The following is an 18585-nucleotide window of genomic DNA, read 5'->3' as shown; positions in this document are numbered from 1 at the left end:
AAAGCCACTGCTCCCCGCACACCCGCTAGTGCTCAGTGCCCTCCTAACTTACCCTTCAAGTGTTTTTCCCTTTAGCATGGTCCGTCTGACATGAGATTTAATATGCCTAGGAATTACCGCACAGGATGTCGTCGCAGACATTCCGAAGATGCGGCTCCCGAGTTGCTCCTTATCAGGGATTTTACTTGTTCTTCAACTCTCGGGACTTCACTCTCAGATGGACTGTTTCCTCCCCAACCCACCCCTGCCCCCCAAAGGAAATACCAGATTTGAAGAAACCATGGCACTGTGGCTGACAAGGCTTCACTTAAGGTAAACATTAAAAAACAACAACAAAACACTAATAAAGAGCTTATTCTGCACCATTAGGAAAGAAAGACGCCAAACCATTTAAACAGAATTTATGTACATTTATGGCTTTATACAATAATAGCAAAGATTGTTCTTGTGTCTGTAAGTACATCAGCATCATCAGGCACTTCTCAGAGAGTATCGGAACAGGAACGTGGAATCTGTGCTGTTACTGAACTCGAGTAGTGAAATGCGGGGGGGATGTGACCGCATCCCGACAGGACTCCGGTGGCCACACCTGGCCACACTGCCAGGCCGTGCACACCACCCTCAAGGAGGAGGCCAAGAGTAATGCAAGGCTGTTTTGTTTGCATAAACCACACTGCCTTTTTTTAATGAACAATTAACTCCCAGACCAAAACCACAAGAGAAACTTCTCATTTAAAAGTCAGTTATAAATTAAGAACTCGTAAGAGCTGAGTGTGAGAGTTTCAAGTAAGTCTGGGGGGAGGGAGGGAGGTGTTGGTAACATATACCCAGCAGTTGAACATGTCCAAATTGTATACCTTTGGAAAACTTTTTTTTTTTTTTTTCCATTTCAAGTGTCCTTCTCCTCTTCTCAGTATGCTCCATTGATTTACTGCCCACTGGGATACAACATTTGCTAATTAATTTAGACTTTGTCAGTTTGTCGAAGCGGAACTTTGCAAGTAATACATCTAATTACCTAAATATATTCCATACATCTATATTACGGAAACAATACTTTATATTTAAAATATCAGAATAGCTCTATAATACAATATGCTTTTAATAACAGTACAAACCAGAGGAAATAAATCAAACAAGGCTGCATAGGTGATATCATTTGCACATTTCACAAAGCAATCATGTACAATAACTGATATACTAATTACTCAAGAAAGTCAGTATTCGTACAGAAAAAGTATTACCAGAGGTCACATAATGTTTGTTTTCAAAATAGACAAGGTGCCTTTCACTGGACTTCACTGTACCCCAGAGAGATACTCAAGATTCATGAGAATTTCAACACAAAAATCTGCAGAAAAAAAAAAAAAAAGAGGTATTTACACAGACTCAGGAGGAAGAAACATCTTTTTAAAAGTTACTCTAGGATGTAATAAGATTTTAAGAGTGATTTCTGCTGGAGTTGCCTCTTTAATGAACAAACAGGGGCTCTGAGGCTCACCATGTGATGGCATAGGAGGAGGAAAGAAGCTGGACACAGTAGAGAACCCAAGTACTCTGGCACCAACAAGTTCTATTACATATGCAGAAGGCACTGCTTAGAGGAACTAGGGTTTCCAAAACCAGACATATTTTGGAGTGGCTAGCAGTAAGGATGGTTGGCCAGGTGGCTGTTTAATGAACTTTCAAGACAGTAGAAGTCACAGTGGGAAGCTTACAACAGAGCTGGCCTCCTATAGGAAATCTTTCAGGAACACTTGTGTTCTCGTTAAACATGTAGGAAAGACCAAGCCAACAGATCGGCAATCCACATGCAAGACAAAGCAAGTGTGATCTGGGCTAAGTACACAGAAAGAAATCAGAGCCTTCTCAAGAAGGCAAGAGGAACATTTTTGTGCACCTGCTCCTTCTATTGTGCTGACTTAGGGCATTCCACAAGACTTGAAAATACTGACGGATGCAAAGCCAATTAACCTAGTCTGTCAGTTACAGGTAATTGCAAAATATTAAAACATAATGATGCAGCATTGTAGTTTAGGTTGCTAAAGGCTAAGGAAATTCTCCAATTCTAACTTACAATAAGAGGTTTTACAATAAATTCAAATATACAACCTATAGCTGGTTTGTCGGCTTTCAAATTAATTGCCCCAATTTTTAAACAAGCTCTAGTCCATTTGGTAGCCATCTGCACTCAGGGACACAAAGCATTCTGCAAATCACTGAAGTCCTATTTTAAATTTTCCTCCTTCCACCTAAATTTCCACAGTGTGCTAAGTAATCTGCAGGACAGAAGGGAGAGAGGAATGAAGTGTGAGTCTTAACATAATCCTTCAAGGCAGAGCTATCAAACCAACCTCCACCTAGACCAAAATAAGAGCACAGAAATAGGAGGGAAAACATTTGCTGAAGCTCAACTCCAAAAGGTTAAGTTGATCCAAACTCCCAGTTTGAGAGAGGAGCATGGTTTTAGACTCGGGTCTCCCTTTCTGATCTACAAACATCACGAGGCCCCTCAGGAGTCCCTGAAACACCGTGCACTTAGTTCACGGGATAATAGGAGCAGATGGAATTTCTTTAAAACACATACATAAAAGCTTACTAAGTTCTCCTAAACATGAAACGCAAAATGTCCATAACTAACCATCACTCTCCTGCCAGAACAGAGCCAGAAACGTGGAGTATGCAAGTACTAATTACAATGATTTTCAGATTAGTCAGAAACAACACCAAGTAGCATCCCCAAGTGTACAAACCAGTTAAACACGTATAAAATTAGTACTAATCCAGTTAGAAATACAAAATGAAAATTATGGATGCTGCCTCAAATATCTGGGATTCCACAAATTTACAAGCAGACTATGTAACAAAGTAGACTCTAGTTTTAAGAAAACATTACAGTTCAATATCTATTCCAAAAATGTCCCAACGATAACATCAAAAATCATTTATCTGGAAATTAGAACCATTTAAATGTTTGTACAAATTTGCAAATAACAAAATAAACAAACAAAAAAATAGAAAAGACCTGTACAAGGCTGGCATTTAATCTATTTTTTCCCCCGAAGGTGTCTGACAAGTCCATTAATTCAGCAGATTGATAACAGGCTATTGGTTCTCATGTGAAGTGGCCATGTGAACAGGCCCAAAGCTGTCCCTTGGAGGCGCAGGATGGAGAGCTTGGTTCTCTGTGGTTCGTCTGTTCAGCAGAACACGGGTGGTACAAACAAAAGTTTAACTTATCAAAGACATGAGACCATCACAGTATTACAAAAAGAGTATAAACTTTCCTTGGACCAAATGGATATTTTTTAAAAAACAACAACAACAACAACAACAACAACAACAACAACAAAAACACACACAAATACAGTTCTGTCGCTACTGCTTATGTACAAAACTTGAAAGCACACCAGGATCTGAATGTCTTTTCTGCAATTATATGGTGTAGTGAGTTTGGCACTTCATTGTAATGAAATTTCCAATGGCACAGTCCTTATCTACAGCGGCACATAACCTGCAAACATCGGGCAAACATCCTGTACAGGAAAAGTGTCTTCGCTGCCAAGTCTGACGAAAGGAAAAAAGAAATTCGTTTTTTGTTTGTTTTTTTTTTTTAATCAAGAAAACGAAAAGGAGGGGTGAAGGACATCTTTGGACTGCTTCTCTCAGTTCCTGCTGTCAGACAGTCTGAAGTACTTTTAAGTGTAGCCTAGAAAAAACACACAATGAAAATACAGCTGAATTAAAATCAATTCGATTTAACGTATTAGAGTGACAGACATACTTGGTGGGGATGGGGGGGGGGGGGGAAGCCAGAGCTTTCTCAAACAGCTCTGAAATCTTTCAATGGGAAAAATTCCACTTATAAAAAAAACCTGCAGCATTTGATTTGTATCAAACGTATTCATTTATTGAAGAGTTACTAAAAAGATGCAGCCATCTAACTGTCAAAAGAAATCTTTAAAGCAGTCAGAGGAAAATTCCTTATGCTTAAGCTCAAAGAAAAAAAAATTATAAGCTGCAAAAAGGGCAAAGAAAGAATGATAAAAGATGCCTCTCTGCAAGGAACAGCCAGCTGACATCAGGAAAAGTCCCAACCATGGAAGATATGTGGCAAGTTACCGTGTTCCTCTCTTTTAAGTCCTGGCTTCAGAAGGTCTTTTGACACGGGGGTGATCTTACCTGTTCACTAACTCACTCTTAGCCTGACACCCAGCTATGTGTCGTCGTCTTGACGCTGTGCGGGAAGCTTTGGTTGGGCAACACATTGTCAAAGTTAAAATCCAACGTATCTCCATCCATAAGGTCGTTCCGAATGATGGACTCCATGTCGCAGTCCAAGCGCTCAATCAACATGCCATCCAAGTCACTTGGGAGCTTCTCCTGGTGGAGAAGGCCCATCCTGCCATAGCCATTGCAGCTGCTCACCGAGGAGTAGGCCCCCAGCGCGTTCATCTGCATGGTGTGGGACAGAGGCACTTGTAAAGCTGTCTTCACGGGGGCCAAGCGGTTCATACCCGAGGTGTGGGGCATGGTGTTGACCGCATGGGGCAAGGCACGCCCGTTAACTGCGGATGTTGGCTGGGTATGTCCAGGGTGGGTGTGGGAGCTGGGGTTCATCATTTTGTTATGAGATGCCTGGCTGCCATAGGTTGACATGACCGAATTAGGGCCCATCAACACATTCTGACCGAGGACCCGGCTGTTGGGTTGGGCGATCCCAGGATCAACTGCTGTCAGAATGTCATTGTGGGGAGGAGAGTCAGAAGTAAGCAACTCCTTCAAGAGTCCTGGTGCACAGTTATACTGATTCATACCTCCATAGCTCGATTTGTTGTCCTGAAGTGTTTGCATAGGCATCTGGGGCAAAGGGCTCATGCTGGACTGGCCATATGTGTATTTTTGGTAGTTTGGGCTGGGTGAATTCAGACTGGTGTTTGGAGGTGCAAATGAGTAGCACGGTGTCTGCTGCATCATGGTGCCAGGTGAAGACTGGGTTGAAACAGTTAATGGCGTTGGTGATGACAGAAGGTTGAGATTATCCAAAAGATTTTCCATATTTTCAGGATTGCTTATCTCAGACAGACTGGGTAGCGTAGAAGCCATCTTTGCAGCAGATGGTGGGTACACCAGAGAATGCACATCCCCATCTCCAAGATCGTCCTGTTCGGTCATAATGGGAGAAAGTCTCCCACTAATAGTACTAGCATTTGAGCTAGTTCGAGGGCGAAATGTACTCCAGTTATCAAAGTCATCATTGCTGTGAGAGCCAGGGCTCGCAGGCCATTTAGAAAACTGAGATCCTGGGCTGTCCCCGGCACCCTCCTGGCCAGACTGCAGGGATGCTTTTTTCTTAGCAGCTCGGCCCCGGCTCTTAGCAAATTTACTGTTGTTGTCCATGGACGCAGCTCTTCTCCGAGGGGATTTGCCACTCTTGCCTCCCTCTGGATTGAGCATCCACCAAGAACTTTTTCCAGTTCCTTCATTCTGCACACGAATGAACTTGCTGTGTAGGGACAGATTATGGCGAATTGAATTCTGTAAAGCAAAACATCATGTTAGAAATAAGTACTTCTCCCGTTGGGAGTACTTACTGTTCAGTATAGATATATGTTAATGGAAGACAAGTAAACATCTTTTAAAGTTTGTGTACAGATTTCAACCTATACCATCAGAAGGGTTCTGAACTCCACTATAAAAGAGCTCCAAACCAGTACAAGAGAAATAGTATCTTCTCTTAAAAACAGGCATCTGTAGGAGTGCCTGAGTGGCTCAATCGGATGAGCGTCCGACTCTTGATTTAGGCTCAGGTCACCATCTCACGGTTCAGGAGATCAAGCCCCACGTTAGGACCCACGTCCAGCTCCATGCTGGGCTCCGAACTGGGCATGGAGCCTGCTTCAGATTCTTCTCTCTCCTTCTGCCCCTCCCCCGCTCACGCTCTCAAAACAAACCAAAACAAACCCAGTGTCTGTATCTTAATGTAATGAGGGGACAAAATTAAATAAGCATTATTATAGACACCTTCTTTTATATAGCTGTATTTTACAGGAAATCACAGGAACTCACTTTAAAACCACTTAAATTTTTGCTTAGCTACAATGCTACGTAAATAGCAAAAACCGTTTCCATTCTATCACCCCTAAAACTACTGCCAATTCTCTTCAGATTGAACATATGCCATTTACACAAGTGAGAAGTTTTAGATTACTGGGCCCACGTGATTATGGAAAAGAAAGAAGTGAAGCAGGATATATTCTTAGTCAAGAATTAAAAGCCTGAAAACCAGTAAGACCTAGATTCCTTTCTACCTTTCAAGTCCATTAGGCTAATATAGGTGAATATATGGCAAACAGGGTCATATTTCTTATTTTAGAAAGTTGAACTGCCAAAAAAGAGAAAATTTAGATCCAAGTGCTGTTCACCAACCCCTCCTCCCACAAATAACCAGCAGTATGTGCCAACTAACTCCAGGTCACTGCATCGGAGGGAGGTCCTGCTCTATCCAAAAAGACACGGGGAGAGGGGGGGTAATACAAAGAGCTCCAGGCTTCAGTCGCTCAGTACAGTTGTTCCACAACTAAATTGTGCCATGTGTATTTCTAACACAATTAGTAAAGAAAATCAACTTAACTTTGGGAAACTGCTTGGCCCCTAGGTGCCTTAAGTTTCCTTATCTATAAAACAGAGATAAATAATAGACCCATTTAGGGCTATTAGAGGGAGACAGAGTTTATAAAATGTTCAGTGGTGCCTGGCACATGGCAAGCAGTTACCAAGAAGTAGGGCCTAGATCCCAACTTTGAGGGCACGAGGACATTGCCATTTTGAGCCCTGCTCCCCTCCTCCTACCTCCTATTCACTGGGGTGTGGGCAGGAGCTCAGAGGGATTGCAAACACAAACCCACAACTCCCAATATACAGTGAAGGAGGCCAAAGAGAGTCTCAAGCTCCAGCAGAAGCAGCAAAGCCAGGCTACAAATAAGGAAGCCCCAATCCAACTCCCCTAATGGACACATGTGGGATCACCAGCATCTGGAGAGCCTCTGGGGACATATGGAAAAGCAAAAATGGGCTCCAAAGGAGGGCCCTTGTCTTGTAGCTTTTTGTTCCCCATCTAGAACAAGGCACACAGCAGACTCCCACTACCTGCTCATTCAGCAGCCTCTGTCATCAGGGCCCTGAGGCCAAGTCCAGGAGCAGGATTCTGGATGTCCTAGACCCCTGGGAACAGGCCCCTGTGCATGTCTCCCAAGCTTCCCCTGGCTTCCTCTGCCAACTGGGGACAAGGCTTAGCAGACTGAGCCCCCTGGACCTCTGGGGCCCCTCACCCTGACCACAAAAAGGCCCTGGCTGGATTTGTGGTCACCCAGGGATGCAGCCACAGTGCCCACATCCTCATGCCATCAACGTGGGATGCAGATGCTCGAGTGCCAATCGGTGCGCCAGAAAAAGCCTTTGCACAGACAAGGCCCGGGCTTCAACACAAACCATGAATTCAGGTTCTTTCTTATTAAAAAAGAGATCACAAACATGCGGGGGGAAAATCTCACTGTCTAAAAGGAGATGCGATAGTCCGAGTTGAGTCAGGCCGGATAGCCAGGGCTGAGAAATCCGTATTTCAAAATGCCCTCTGACCCTCTGTACTACATTCCACCCAAGGATTGCAACAGAGGAGCAACGTGACAAACCCTTCTGCCAGGGCACACAGCGCGGGCGGGTCAGATTCGGCTCTGAATGGGCCTTCCAGGCTAGGTGCTGTGCAGGTGTCCAAGTGGATGGCATGAAGGTTTCTTTTGTTCCCTAGACTTTCCTCTTCCTTCCCATCTATTGATCTATCCCCAACTCAAGACAAGCTTTGAGGAGGACTTTAAGTACACACAAGAATCCCTAAAAGAGGCCAAGTACTACATTTTTCTAATGGCCTATTTCATTTCCACAAGATTCTCCAAACCCCACGGAAAGGTCTTAAACACACACCTATGTATGCTCCAAGAACCACAGCCTCATCTCCTGGGCCCACCAACACCAGCAAAGGAGGTTCTAAATCTGTCCTTAAAGAGGCAGGCCTGTCCCTGGGGAGGACCTGGAAAGGGGCTGAGCGCTCTGACCCTGCGACATGTTCTATAGGCTGAAAGTCTGGGCGTTTGCACAATATTCCATCTTGACTATCTTGTTCTTGGAACACAATAGACACATAGATAAGCCACGATGAAATCTCTAGAGGAAAGGAAGCTTGACTCCTGTCCCTGTCACATTTAGTTAATGATAAAGGGGGGAAGATCCTCCTAGATAATGGCTTCCTGGTTGTCTGCACTGGCTGGTGGAGAGGGTGGTGCAGCTCTGTAACACTCATAATTAGATCAGGTCATTTGTAACTGCAATTAGGGGACATTTTTAATGAGACTGCAGAATATGTAATGATGAAATCTTTAAAAAGTTCAAGAAGCGTTCACTAAGCCAGGTGGGACATACACTAACTCACCACTTAGACTTACCCCCGCTCTTCAAAAGGGTGGTGGGGGGAGGGTCCACAGCAATACCCTACTTATCAAAACATCATGCTCCATATTTTTCTAAGAGGACATTTCAGGTCACTCTTTGAGTAACAGAGCTGTCTTCTAACTTTGCCAACAATTAAAAAAAATTTTTTTTCCAAACAGGAAAAGGTTTGCTGTGCAGGGCTTGTTACAAAAATTCCTGTTTTTCATACAGCCAGCAGGGCTATGACAGGGAGCGGGGGCGGGGTGAATAGGTAAATCCTGCAAAAATATGTGTTGCTATTAAGGGTATTATGTCTGCAGACCCCTGCGGGACACAGCCATGGCCGGAGGAAACTGTGGTTCTCCCGCAAACTCTTCGACTGTCAGTGCTTGGAGATACTCAGTTTTTTGACTACAAACAGAATATTACCTGAGAAGTAAGGCAGGTTGTGAAGACAGAAAACTCATACACTGCAAGCTACTTAGCCAAATCGCAAGCTGCTATGCCATTAGACTCCGCCCACCCCCCCCCCACCCCCCACCCCCAACCAAGGACACATGAGCAAATTTCCTCTCCAGCAGCTGTATTTCTCTGCAGCCTGGGCTCTTTACTAATGCTGAGCTGGATTTCCTCTCACATACCCTCCCCACAACCTGCCCCCCCAAGCAGGGCGGCACGTTCTTCTTGGGAAGCCTGACCTGACCCGGGACATTTGGGCGGGTCGCGTCGGGGGCAGAAGGAGCTGCACAAGGTATGTGCTTGCTTGTTCAGCCTGCCTCTAAGTCCCAGGTGCTCTATTTCAGGAGTTCTATGGATTCCAAGCTCCTTAAAGAGCAAGGGCGGAAGTCCGGTTTTATTTCCTAATCTTGAAGCCCCTAGAAGAGTTCTGTGTACACGCATGCACACACACGCACACAAACACAAAGATGATGTGCACACAAGAAAAAGCCAAGGAATGTTTGTTGACTGACATCCCAAACACACTACAGGGAAGGTGTAATGTCTTACACATCTTTTGGCCGTCTGTTCACATACCAATTCATGCCAAACCACATTTATTGGGACCTAGTTTGTGCTAGGTGCAATGAAAAGACAACAGAAGGAATTAGGCAGAGTCTGCCCTCTAGGTGTTTTATGATTGACCTGGGCCAAGAACAAGTCCACCTAAACAGCGACATGGGACAGAAAATGATGCACAAACCACTGTCCAGGAGCACTGACATTTTCCTATCAAAGGTTGCCATCCCCACCTCCTCCAACTTCTCTCTGAGCTCAAACGTCCCTTCCTTCTGGAACCATCCCATCCTACCGCTAACACAGGACCTTGGTTACTCACCACAATTATGATTCTGCTATGTGTGGTCCCCTGGGGGCATGTGTGGCTCCCCACTACACTGTAAGCTGCATGAGCTCAGGACCTGGTCTGTCTTCTTGTACAATGTATCCTCACAGCTCCGTCACCAAGAGGCACTCAAGTATCTGTTAAATGGATTAACAGGTTCTACATTGACAGGGCTGTTGTGGAGATTAAATGAGAGAACACATGTAAAGTGCTTAATCAATATTAGCTGATGTTACTGCTGTTATTATTAGGATAATGGCATCTATAAAATGTTTGTGTTTTAGACACTTATCTGTACGATAACCATCAGTCTAATTTACTATCATACCTTGCACTGTTGCCACTAATAAGGTGTTACATGTTAGGTACTGGAAAAGTAGACCAGCGTTGAGGTAAGACTTAAGATGTTTTCTCTCTGCCCCAGACAGTACCTCAGATGCTGTGAAGAGACGTTAATAATAAAGGAACTCAGATACCAAAGCTGGCCTGTTACTGCCCTTGCCAGTAAGCGTATCAGAATCCTGAAGTCTTCTCAAGGTGCTGCCACGGAGCCTCGCGCGTGGGCACCACACACAGCTGTGGCCTCTCAGCTGTCTGGACTCAGCCAGTGTGCGACAAGGGAAGGAGTGGCAGGTATTACCCGGGCCACAGTCAAGAGACCACAGTCCTGTGTCTCCTTGGGGGGGTGGTTACAAATGAGCCCTGCTGGTCCCCTGCCTCTCTGGCTGGCAGAAGCTAGGCTCTGGGGCTGGCCCCTAGAAACCCTGAGGACACAGGACAGGAACTGCCCCTCCCCAAGAGGCTCCCAGCCCCACTGTTTAAAGCAATAATCGGAGCGTCACTGACGCACAAGAAGAAATCTTCACACCTTTCATTTGCTTTAAGTTTTTTATCTCATTTTTAAATCTATATTGGCAAAATGTGTTATATAACACACACAATCTATGGCTGTAGTACAAATGAATAAATGTGACATCAGAAAGGATATGCGATTTTTCCAAAAAACATTTGGAGACCCCTACTCTATTACAGTAGACTTCTAGTCTACTAGAAGCCTGAACAAAGAAAACCAAGGTTGTTGAACTAGTCCTAGGGTCAAGACTAGCAAGCTCTTTGGCCTACCAGACCTGGGCTGAAGAAATGCTCTGATCTGGCCCTGGGTTTGCACCTCTCCTCCCCTACCCCGCCCCGGGCTCCTTCCTGTCCATTTTTCTGTACCCTGGACACTCATCACTCTGAATCCTGCCTTCTGACCTGAGCTGCCAGCTTGGTTCCATCTAGCCTGTCCACTGGTGTGTGTGGAGATCACCACCTTCCGGCCATGGGTCTTGCCATCACTCCATTTTTCTTTCTGCTCGGCAGTTCTAAGACTACTCTGGTCTTTGTCTTTATAACCAAAAATAAAAGAAAACCATCAACTTAGGCTGAGTACATCCTGCTCACGAACCCCGGGCCTTCATACTTTATGTCTGCATTTTACTTCATATACAAACTGCGTTTAATCCATCATCGCATTCCACACTTGAAAGATCCCTACAAGGCAGGGATTACTGGCCTTGTTCTAGACATGGGAAAACTGAGGCTCAGAAAATTAATTGTCCAACTAGGGCTCAGACCAAGGTTTCAGGAGTCTGAATGCAACACTGCTGCCAGCTAAAAAACCACCTCCTTGGCTCCCCCATTGTGAAGAATCGAAGGAACACACTCAGGACTAAGATTACATGAATGCATCTTGAGGGAGCAGAAATAATTGTTTACAAATACTAGTTTACAAAACGAATTTTCTGCCTCACTGGGTAAAACAGACTGACAAAATATGATTTGCCTTTAATTCTAATGGTGACTCTTTATGGCAGGAAACCATAACAGCTGAAGTGTGAATTTCAGGTATGAGCATCGCCCTGGGGAAAGCATGTGTAAGGAGGCTGTGGGGACCCACAAGGAAAATGGAAAGGCCCCAGGGGCCCCTGCAGCCTAGACCTGCCCGTCACCTTGCCACATGGTGGGGGTGAGCAGTAGTCACCAAGTCAAACAAAAAGAACTTCAAACTTAAGACACTGGAACACATGAGTAAATGAATTTGTTGTTCTAGAAATTCTAGAAATTCTTTCAAAATGCTAGACAAACTAGATTTTTCCAAAAGCATTTTATCTCATTTCTGTGAACTCTTTGTCAATGCATGCAATTGTTTTGTAGACTCCCAGCATGGACTTTACTCCCTCCTCCTGCTTCCTCTCTTTTACACCATCTCTTCCTGCACTTCTACGAGTGAAAACAAACTAAGGAGAAAGTAGAAATAATCTCTATTCAACAGAGTTCCCATTGGTTGCTAATAAAACAACTTTGCAAAATAATCCATTCTGCTTGCAAACGGAAGGAAAATATGTGACCGTTTGCCAATTGTTCTTTTTACAAGTGATGTCAATAGACGCCATATAGATTCAACTTTTCAAAGTGTTGTAATAGAAGATGTATGGTGAATGACTAGCCTACATGCTTACACAATAGGCCCCAGCAGTGTTCAGCTCTTCTTCCTCAGGCTGATCTCATTTTCCAGAAGCCTGTCCTTCTTGCCTGAACATCAACGACCCCACAGCACACTCTCACCCCCCAGTTTGCAATGAGGACTCGGGCTTCTCCAGTGATCCCAGGGCTGGGAAGAAAAGACTCGCAGCCTCATGAAATGTGCAAACTAGAAGGCACTGGGAAGGTCATCTGGCCCAACACTCCCATTTCCTATTACAGAAAACAGAATTCAGGAAGATTAAAATCCAGATGAGAAACTTATACGAAACTTATACAAGACCTCATTTACAAAAAGCACAAGCACCTGGGGCTCTATTCCTAGAAGAAATACAGAACAAGTATCAAGAGCATGCAGGGTTCCTTCCCTAATCAAACCAATTCTTAGCTATAGATTCACAAATGGCTATCAATACACTCTTAGCTCTAAACAGCTTTCTCTCTGACTCAAATCTTTCCAAAGAAGGAAAATATGACTACGTTAAAGAACCTCCAACAACAAAAAAAGCATATGGGAGATTATGCTCTCATGTAAGACAGTACCAAAAAGATAACTGTAAGAATTCATGAGCACCATGAAAAGTTTAAGCACACGGACAGGCAGAAGCCAAGGTCTGGCTGACTGCAGGGCCACCTTGAGGGAGCACCTTGATCTCACTAGGCCTCAGTCTTGCCATCTGTGAAGCAGTAACTACACAGGACTGTTACATAGGATGGTTAGGAACTGAACAGCATAACATATATGGGAAGTGCTTAGCACACCCCTGGACACAAAGACGAGGAAATCAAGGCTGGCCTCTTTCTGATAGGAAGAAAAGGGATATATAAACAGGAATTTGAAAGCGATCGTGAATGGTTACAACTTGATTAAAAACCATTCATCACAAACTTCCTGTTTAACAGTCTTCCTCAAGCTGGTTTCCAGGTCCTCACAACTGAGCCTGCAATCCTTCTTTTACAGAAAAATCGTTTTCTCCCCTTGCGAGGATTTTAAATGTAAAAATGTGATTAACTAGTGTGCTCTGTCAGCTTTCTGGACGACCCATGTCAGAACATATGTGGGTCCCTGAGGTTGTTCAAGGAGACAGACCAGCTGACGGATGACAGACTACATGCAGGAGGAAGGACAGTTACAGCAACGCCCCTTCTACATCTCTTCTCACACACCGCTCACTCCCCACTGTTTACTTTGCAGAGAACAAACCCTAAAAGGGGCCTGACGAGGTGAGGGATTTCAAGAATATATTGCAGGACAAAACACTTGGTGAAAAGGTGAGCTCCAAGTGAATGGGACTATGGTCTTAGGAAACCAAGAGGGAAGAGGGAAGCACCCCCAGCCTGAGAGGAGGGGCAGGGAGGAAGCCCTGCAGTGCGGAAAATGACCCCATTGAGATGATGACCCTGGTGAGAATGCGGGACGACGCCTGCCTGATCTTTGATAAGCTCTCACATTAGCCAAAAGCCTAACTAAGTATTTCAGAGTAACAGGTCAGCCAACAACCTCACTGGGGTGTAAGAAAAAATCTCCACGGATAGAGCAGAAAATTTACTTTGATTATATCAGAACTATCCCATGCTTTTATTTCTCAGAAGGTGCTAATCAAAACAACACAGTGCTTCCCCTTGCTGTGTCCTACAGGAAAACCTCATTATCGAAGAAAGCTGTTTTATGAAAGAAAGGGCAAAGCCCCTCAATTTTCAGAACGTGAAAAGGAAAGTCTTTCCAACAGCATTTAATGCCCCATGCTTTTCACACTATCAGAAACTAGGAAGCCCAAAGACAAAACTCCAAAAATTCCAGGTGAGGTTGAAACCTTAGGTACAAGCATCTTTCCCTGTGTTCCAAATCATGGGGTATTGATCTTAATCACTCTCTCTCTCTAACTTCCATAAAAGTTGCTAACACAGGGTGCCTGTGTGGCTCAGCCAGTTAAGCTTCCAACTCTTGATCTCAGTTCAGGTCTTGATCTCACGGTCGTGATTCAGGGTCCTGTGTTGGGCTACTCCGTGCCCAGCTTACTTTAAAAAAAAAAAAAGTGCTAATGTAGACCCCCGTTTAAGTCAAGTCTGGAAAACAGAAACTACCTCCTGCTGTCATACACTTTGGCCTGAGTACATTGCCACAAAAGCCAATAATGCCAACTCTCAAATGAGTGTCATCAACTCTGGCTAATTAGGTCCCAGTGGTGGATATAGACAGACTAAATTTCATTTAGCTAGATCTCTCTTAAATGTGTGGGGTTTTTTGTTTTTGTTTTGTTTTTTAAGGCTAGCTAAGGATTTCAAAGTGGAGTTTGTGTCTCCTGGGATTAATTTAGTTTCCGTGCAGCATGCGGGCATCCCTATTGATCCTTTAACCCACACCCCCCCCCCCCCAACCCCGGGAGGCATAAAGACCGCACACGGCCAAGTCCCAGGCAGAGAACTTCAACACCCCATCCTGACCATCTGGTGGCCTGAAAGAGCCCATCCTTTCTGAAACTTCTATTTCATTAACTGCTCAGAATATGGACTGTCTCAGACACAGAAGGCCACACCACAGCATAGTATTAAGAGGAAACCCATTTGTTGCCGAAGTGCTCCTGCTGTTTCCTAATGAAAATCTGTGTCTATTTTATAGGCCATTTTTCTCATCTTCAGCGGCTCTACAAATGCACTGCTTTACAAGCAATTAATTAACTAGCTCTGTATCTGGCTACCAGAAGAATAACTACTGGTGAACTGGGCTACCAGAGTATGGCAAAACAAAGTAGAAACCAAAAACGAAAGAACACTTGAGGATTTATCTTCTTCTGATGAATAACTCAAATTAGGCATCAAAATGAAACACAGCGTGTAACAATTTGATCGATGTTCAAGTTTTCTAAAGTTATTAAAGGACTAGAGTAAATTTTGAAGTATTTTGTGATGAGCCCTTTAACCCACTCATATTAGGTGAATGTTTATTCAAGGTATGAGCTGGGGTGGCTCACTTGGTCAAGCAGCCGACTCTCAGTTTCACCTCAGGTCATGATCTCACGGTTCGTGAGTTCAAGACCCGCAATGGGCTCTGTGCTGACAGTACAGAGCCTGCCTGGGACTCACTCTCTCTCTTTCTCTCAAAATAAATCAGCTTTAAAAACCAACAAAACAACAAAAAAACAAAAACAGGGCATGTACCCCAACTGTTTACAAGAGCCAATGAAAAACTCTATGAATTGAACATAAATTCAAAGGCAAGCACACCTGAAACTTTGAGAGATTAAAATCTCTGGGATAATATCCCATCCATAGAATGTACTATACAGAATTGGTTTTTGCCCTAAATATGTTCACTATCTGAAAATCTAGGGGAAAATGAATCTACTGAATGCATAATCTATTTACCAAGAAATGCTACCCTTAGTAAACAGAATTAAGAAGTATGAAGTCAAAGAGGGTTGGGGTTTTTTTGTTTTGTTTTGTTTTTTGGAACTCAAATGTAACAAATCCAGATTATGAGAAGAATGGAAAGAAACTGCAAAAATATGATATTCTGAATTATATATCACGTGCAATGTAAAGTTTTCTTAGTTATATAGAATCCTGAAACTAGCTTGCTTGCCGAATACTCTGGCTAATCAGCAACGATTTGTGACTGCTGAGCATGTGTTCTTTTTTGTTTAGGGGCCAGCTCACAAAAATTCTTGTCCCAAATCAAACAGCTACTAAAAAATCACTGGTCGACCTAATACTAGCAAAATCATTTGGGCCCATTTGCTCCATGGTAAAGCAAAACCCCCCAGCCATGGGAGGCAGGGGCCAAGCCAGGGCTGTTTCCAAGCATCCTGCAGACATCGGGATCCAATTCAGCAAGCAGACCACAGAGACAGTAGGTGTGTCCGCTGGATAATGGCCCTACTCTCTGCACCTTCCTTCCAAACAACTGAGGCTCCTTCAGCACCATCAGGTGCCCACATCAACAGCGCAGGGTCTCCAAAAGAACCCCAAACGCATGTTTCAGAAATGCAGCTTTTGTGGTTACCTAAAGGCCTACAAACATCATAGCCTTCAAAGCCTTCCACAACGTGTCCACCCTAAAACCACACCTGCCCACCAGCACAGATCCTGTGTCCTAACACGAGGCTACACCTGACATCTCAAACAGCATCTGCACACAGGGCTCTCCAGACAATATGGCGCTGTGCTTAGTTGTAAAAACAGCTTTCCTCCCCTGTGTAAGCGCCCACGCTGTGAGCAACAGCCCCTGCAAAGTCTCACCCCTGCTCACCCCTGCACAGTCACGGACACTCCACCAGAAGTAAGCACACTTAGTATGTGATACCCACAGGATTTGCAACCTCAGTCAGGCCTCAGGTGGAGATGAAGGCCAGCCCCGGGGGAAAGTGCTTCGCCAAGACTATTCCTGGGCTCAGGGGATGCTGGAAGGCTCCAACTAGAGTCTGTCCTGGAAGCAGATTTAGACGACCTGAGGACAGCCTGCTAAGTATCCTTTGTGTTTCACAGTTTTTGAGCTCAGCCACAGGGCTAGGCAGGTTCTTATTCCAGAGAGAAGAGACAAAGTCAGGCAAGACAAAAAAGAAGGGTGCCCCAACCACCTGGGGATCCTCACTTGAGCAATTAGCAAACCTTACCATCTGGAAAGTTCTCCTTGCATTGAACTTTTTACTCTAATGCTGCAGCTTGAACTCATGTCCTCTTTGGAAACATGAACAACACTGCAGCCAAGAATTAAAAGTACAAGACTGTGTTTATAAATCCCCAAAGACAAAAACCTCACCGCTACTTTTAGTAGTTATAAATATCATTTCTACGAAGGCATTATCTTTGAAAATGCACTTATTACACATAATATCCATTTCTTGTTTGGGGCTGAGAAAGCAAAGGGAGAATTCTGTACAGTTAGCTCTATCTTAAATACTTAGAGGGAGACCAGTGAAGAAAAAAAATGAATAAATGAAGCATTTCTTAGGATGATTCAAACCTGAGAACTTCTCATCTGAACCCAAAGTTGGTGGTACCTTAACCTCCTCTTTGGAACTTCAGTGTTCATTGTTCTCAGTGTTATCACACTTTGAATTTCCTCCAAAAGGGAACTGTGAATAACAACTATTGTGACTGAAATCTTGCACACAGTACAAATGTTTTGTATCTCTTCCAAGCTACTGCATTCAAGGATACTTTGAACCACAGCTAGGAATTCCACCATGATGTATGTATTTAGTATATTCAGGGATGCCCTTTTCTCCACCTTCTTTAAAAAGTATGCATTTGCCAACAGAGTTCAGAATTAAGGGTCTTCCCAGAGGGCAGGTCCTGTATTCAGGTTCAATTTAGGTCACTTACTCCCACAGGTCAATCAGACAAGTCAGATGATGTCCTGGTGCCTCACCACCATATAACGCAAAGGGGCACGATGCAGACCAAACGGGAACATGTTTGGAAACCACACAGAGTACCCAAACTGTAAAAGATGCTACCAGTTTGAAGCATATTAGAGAATTTTTCTGTAAATTCTTGATATTCTACAACAAAGGTAATCAGTTTCTCTAGAAATTATCATCCCTGCTATCACAGATACTTAACTACATGCAGGGACGTCAGCCTAACAGACCACTTCAGCATTTCTCCAAGGCCATTTCCAATGGCAGTCTCCTTGGTATTAATTTATTTTTTATTACTGAGAAAAGTAATGTAGTCATATTCTGACAACCTAGTTAAGACTGTAATAGCTTAGAATTGTTACTGGTTGAACAAAGTTTAAAACAATCATTCTTTAGTGCAATCCTACCCCCAGAAGGTTAAGTTTTGCATTTCAACCATTTCTAAAGCCACAATATATTTCTATTAAACAATTCATGAAGACAGACACCAATATATTGGATAACCATTTTAGTCCTTAAAGTAGCTATAAATTAAGCTAGAGTAGCATACAATTTTAGAACGAAACATTTTCTTTTTTCAGTTTTCTACGCTGGGTTATTTATTGATTTATTTACGCATACATACATACCTACATACATACACACACGTGACTGTTGCAAAAGGACCACAGGGTGAATGGGGGCTGGAATAGAAGGTGCTGAGTCACCTTTTAGTCACCGAGGAGCCTGCATTGCACCCTACATGCAACATACAGGAGAGCAAAGAAGATCAGAAAAAAGGACGATGTGGAACCTGGAGGAAAGTGCCAACCCATCTTCCCACAAGATGGTGGAAGAGAAGGAGAGTCTGTGTCCTGCTTGAAAAGCAGAGAT

The 18585-nt window shown here is 43.8% G+C and overlaps 1 protein-coding gene across 1 annotated transcript in view; it reads right to left on the bottom strand.

Annotated features, from left to right (window-relative positions):
- Positions 1–395: 395 nt before the first annotated feature.
- FOXO1 (forkhead box O1) overlaps positions 396–18585 on the bottom strand; it is a 98447-nt gene continuing 80257 nt past the window's right edge. Inside the window, exons 2-3 of the mRNA XM_019447680.2 lie at positions 4183–5538; positions 396–3709 (exon numbers count right to left, since the gene is read on the bottom strand). Of these exons, the coding sequence (XP_019303225.2) occupies positions 4201–5538 (1338 nt within the window). The 3' untranslated portion in view covers positions 396–3709; positions 4183–4200. The remainder of the gene's footprint in view (positions 3710–4182; positions 5539–18585) is intronic.

The sequence above is a fragment of the Panthera pardus genome, unplaced genomic scaffold (assembly GCF_024362965.1).
Source record: "Panthera pardus isolate Hobbes unplaced genomic scaffold, ASM2436296v1 HiC_scaffold_1, whole genome shotgun sequence".
Lineage (NCBI taxonomy): Eukaryota > Metazoa > Chordata > Mammalia > Carnivora > Felidae > Panthera > Panthera pardus.
The sequence above is the reverse complement of the archived record's forward strand: the minus strand, read 5'-3'. Positions and strand labels throughout refer to the sequence as shown.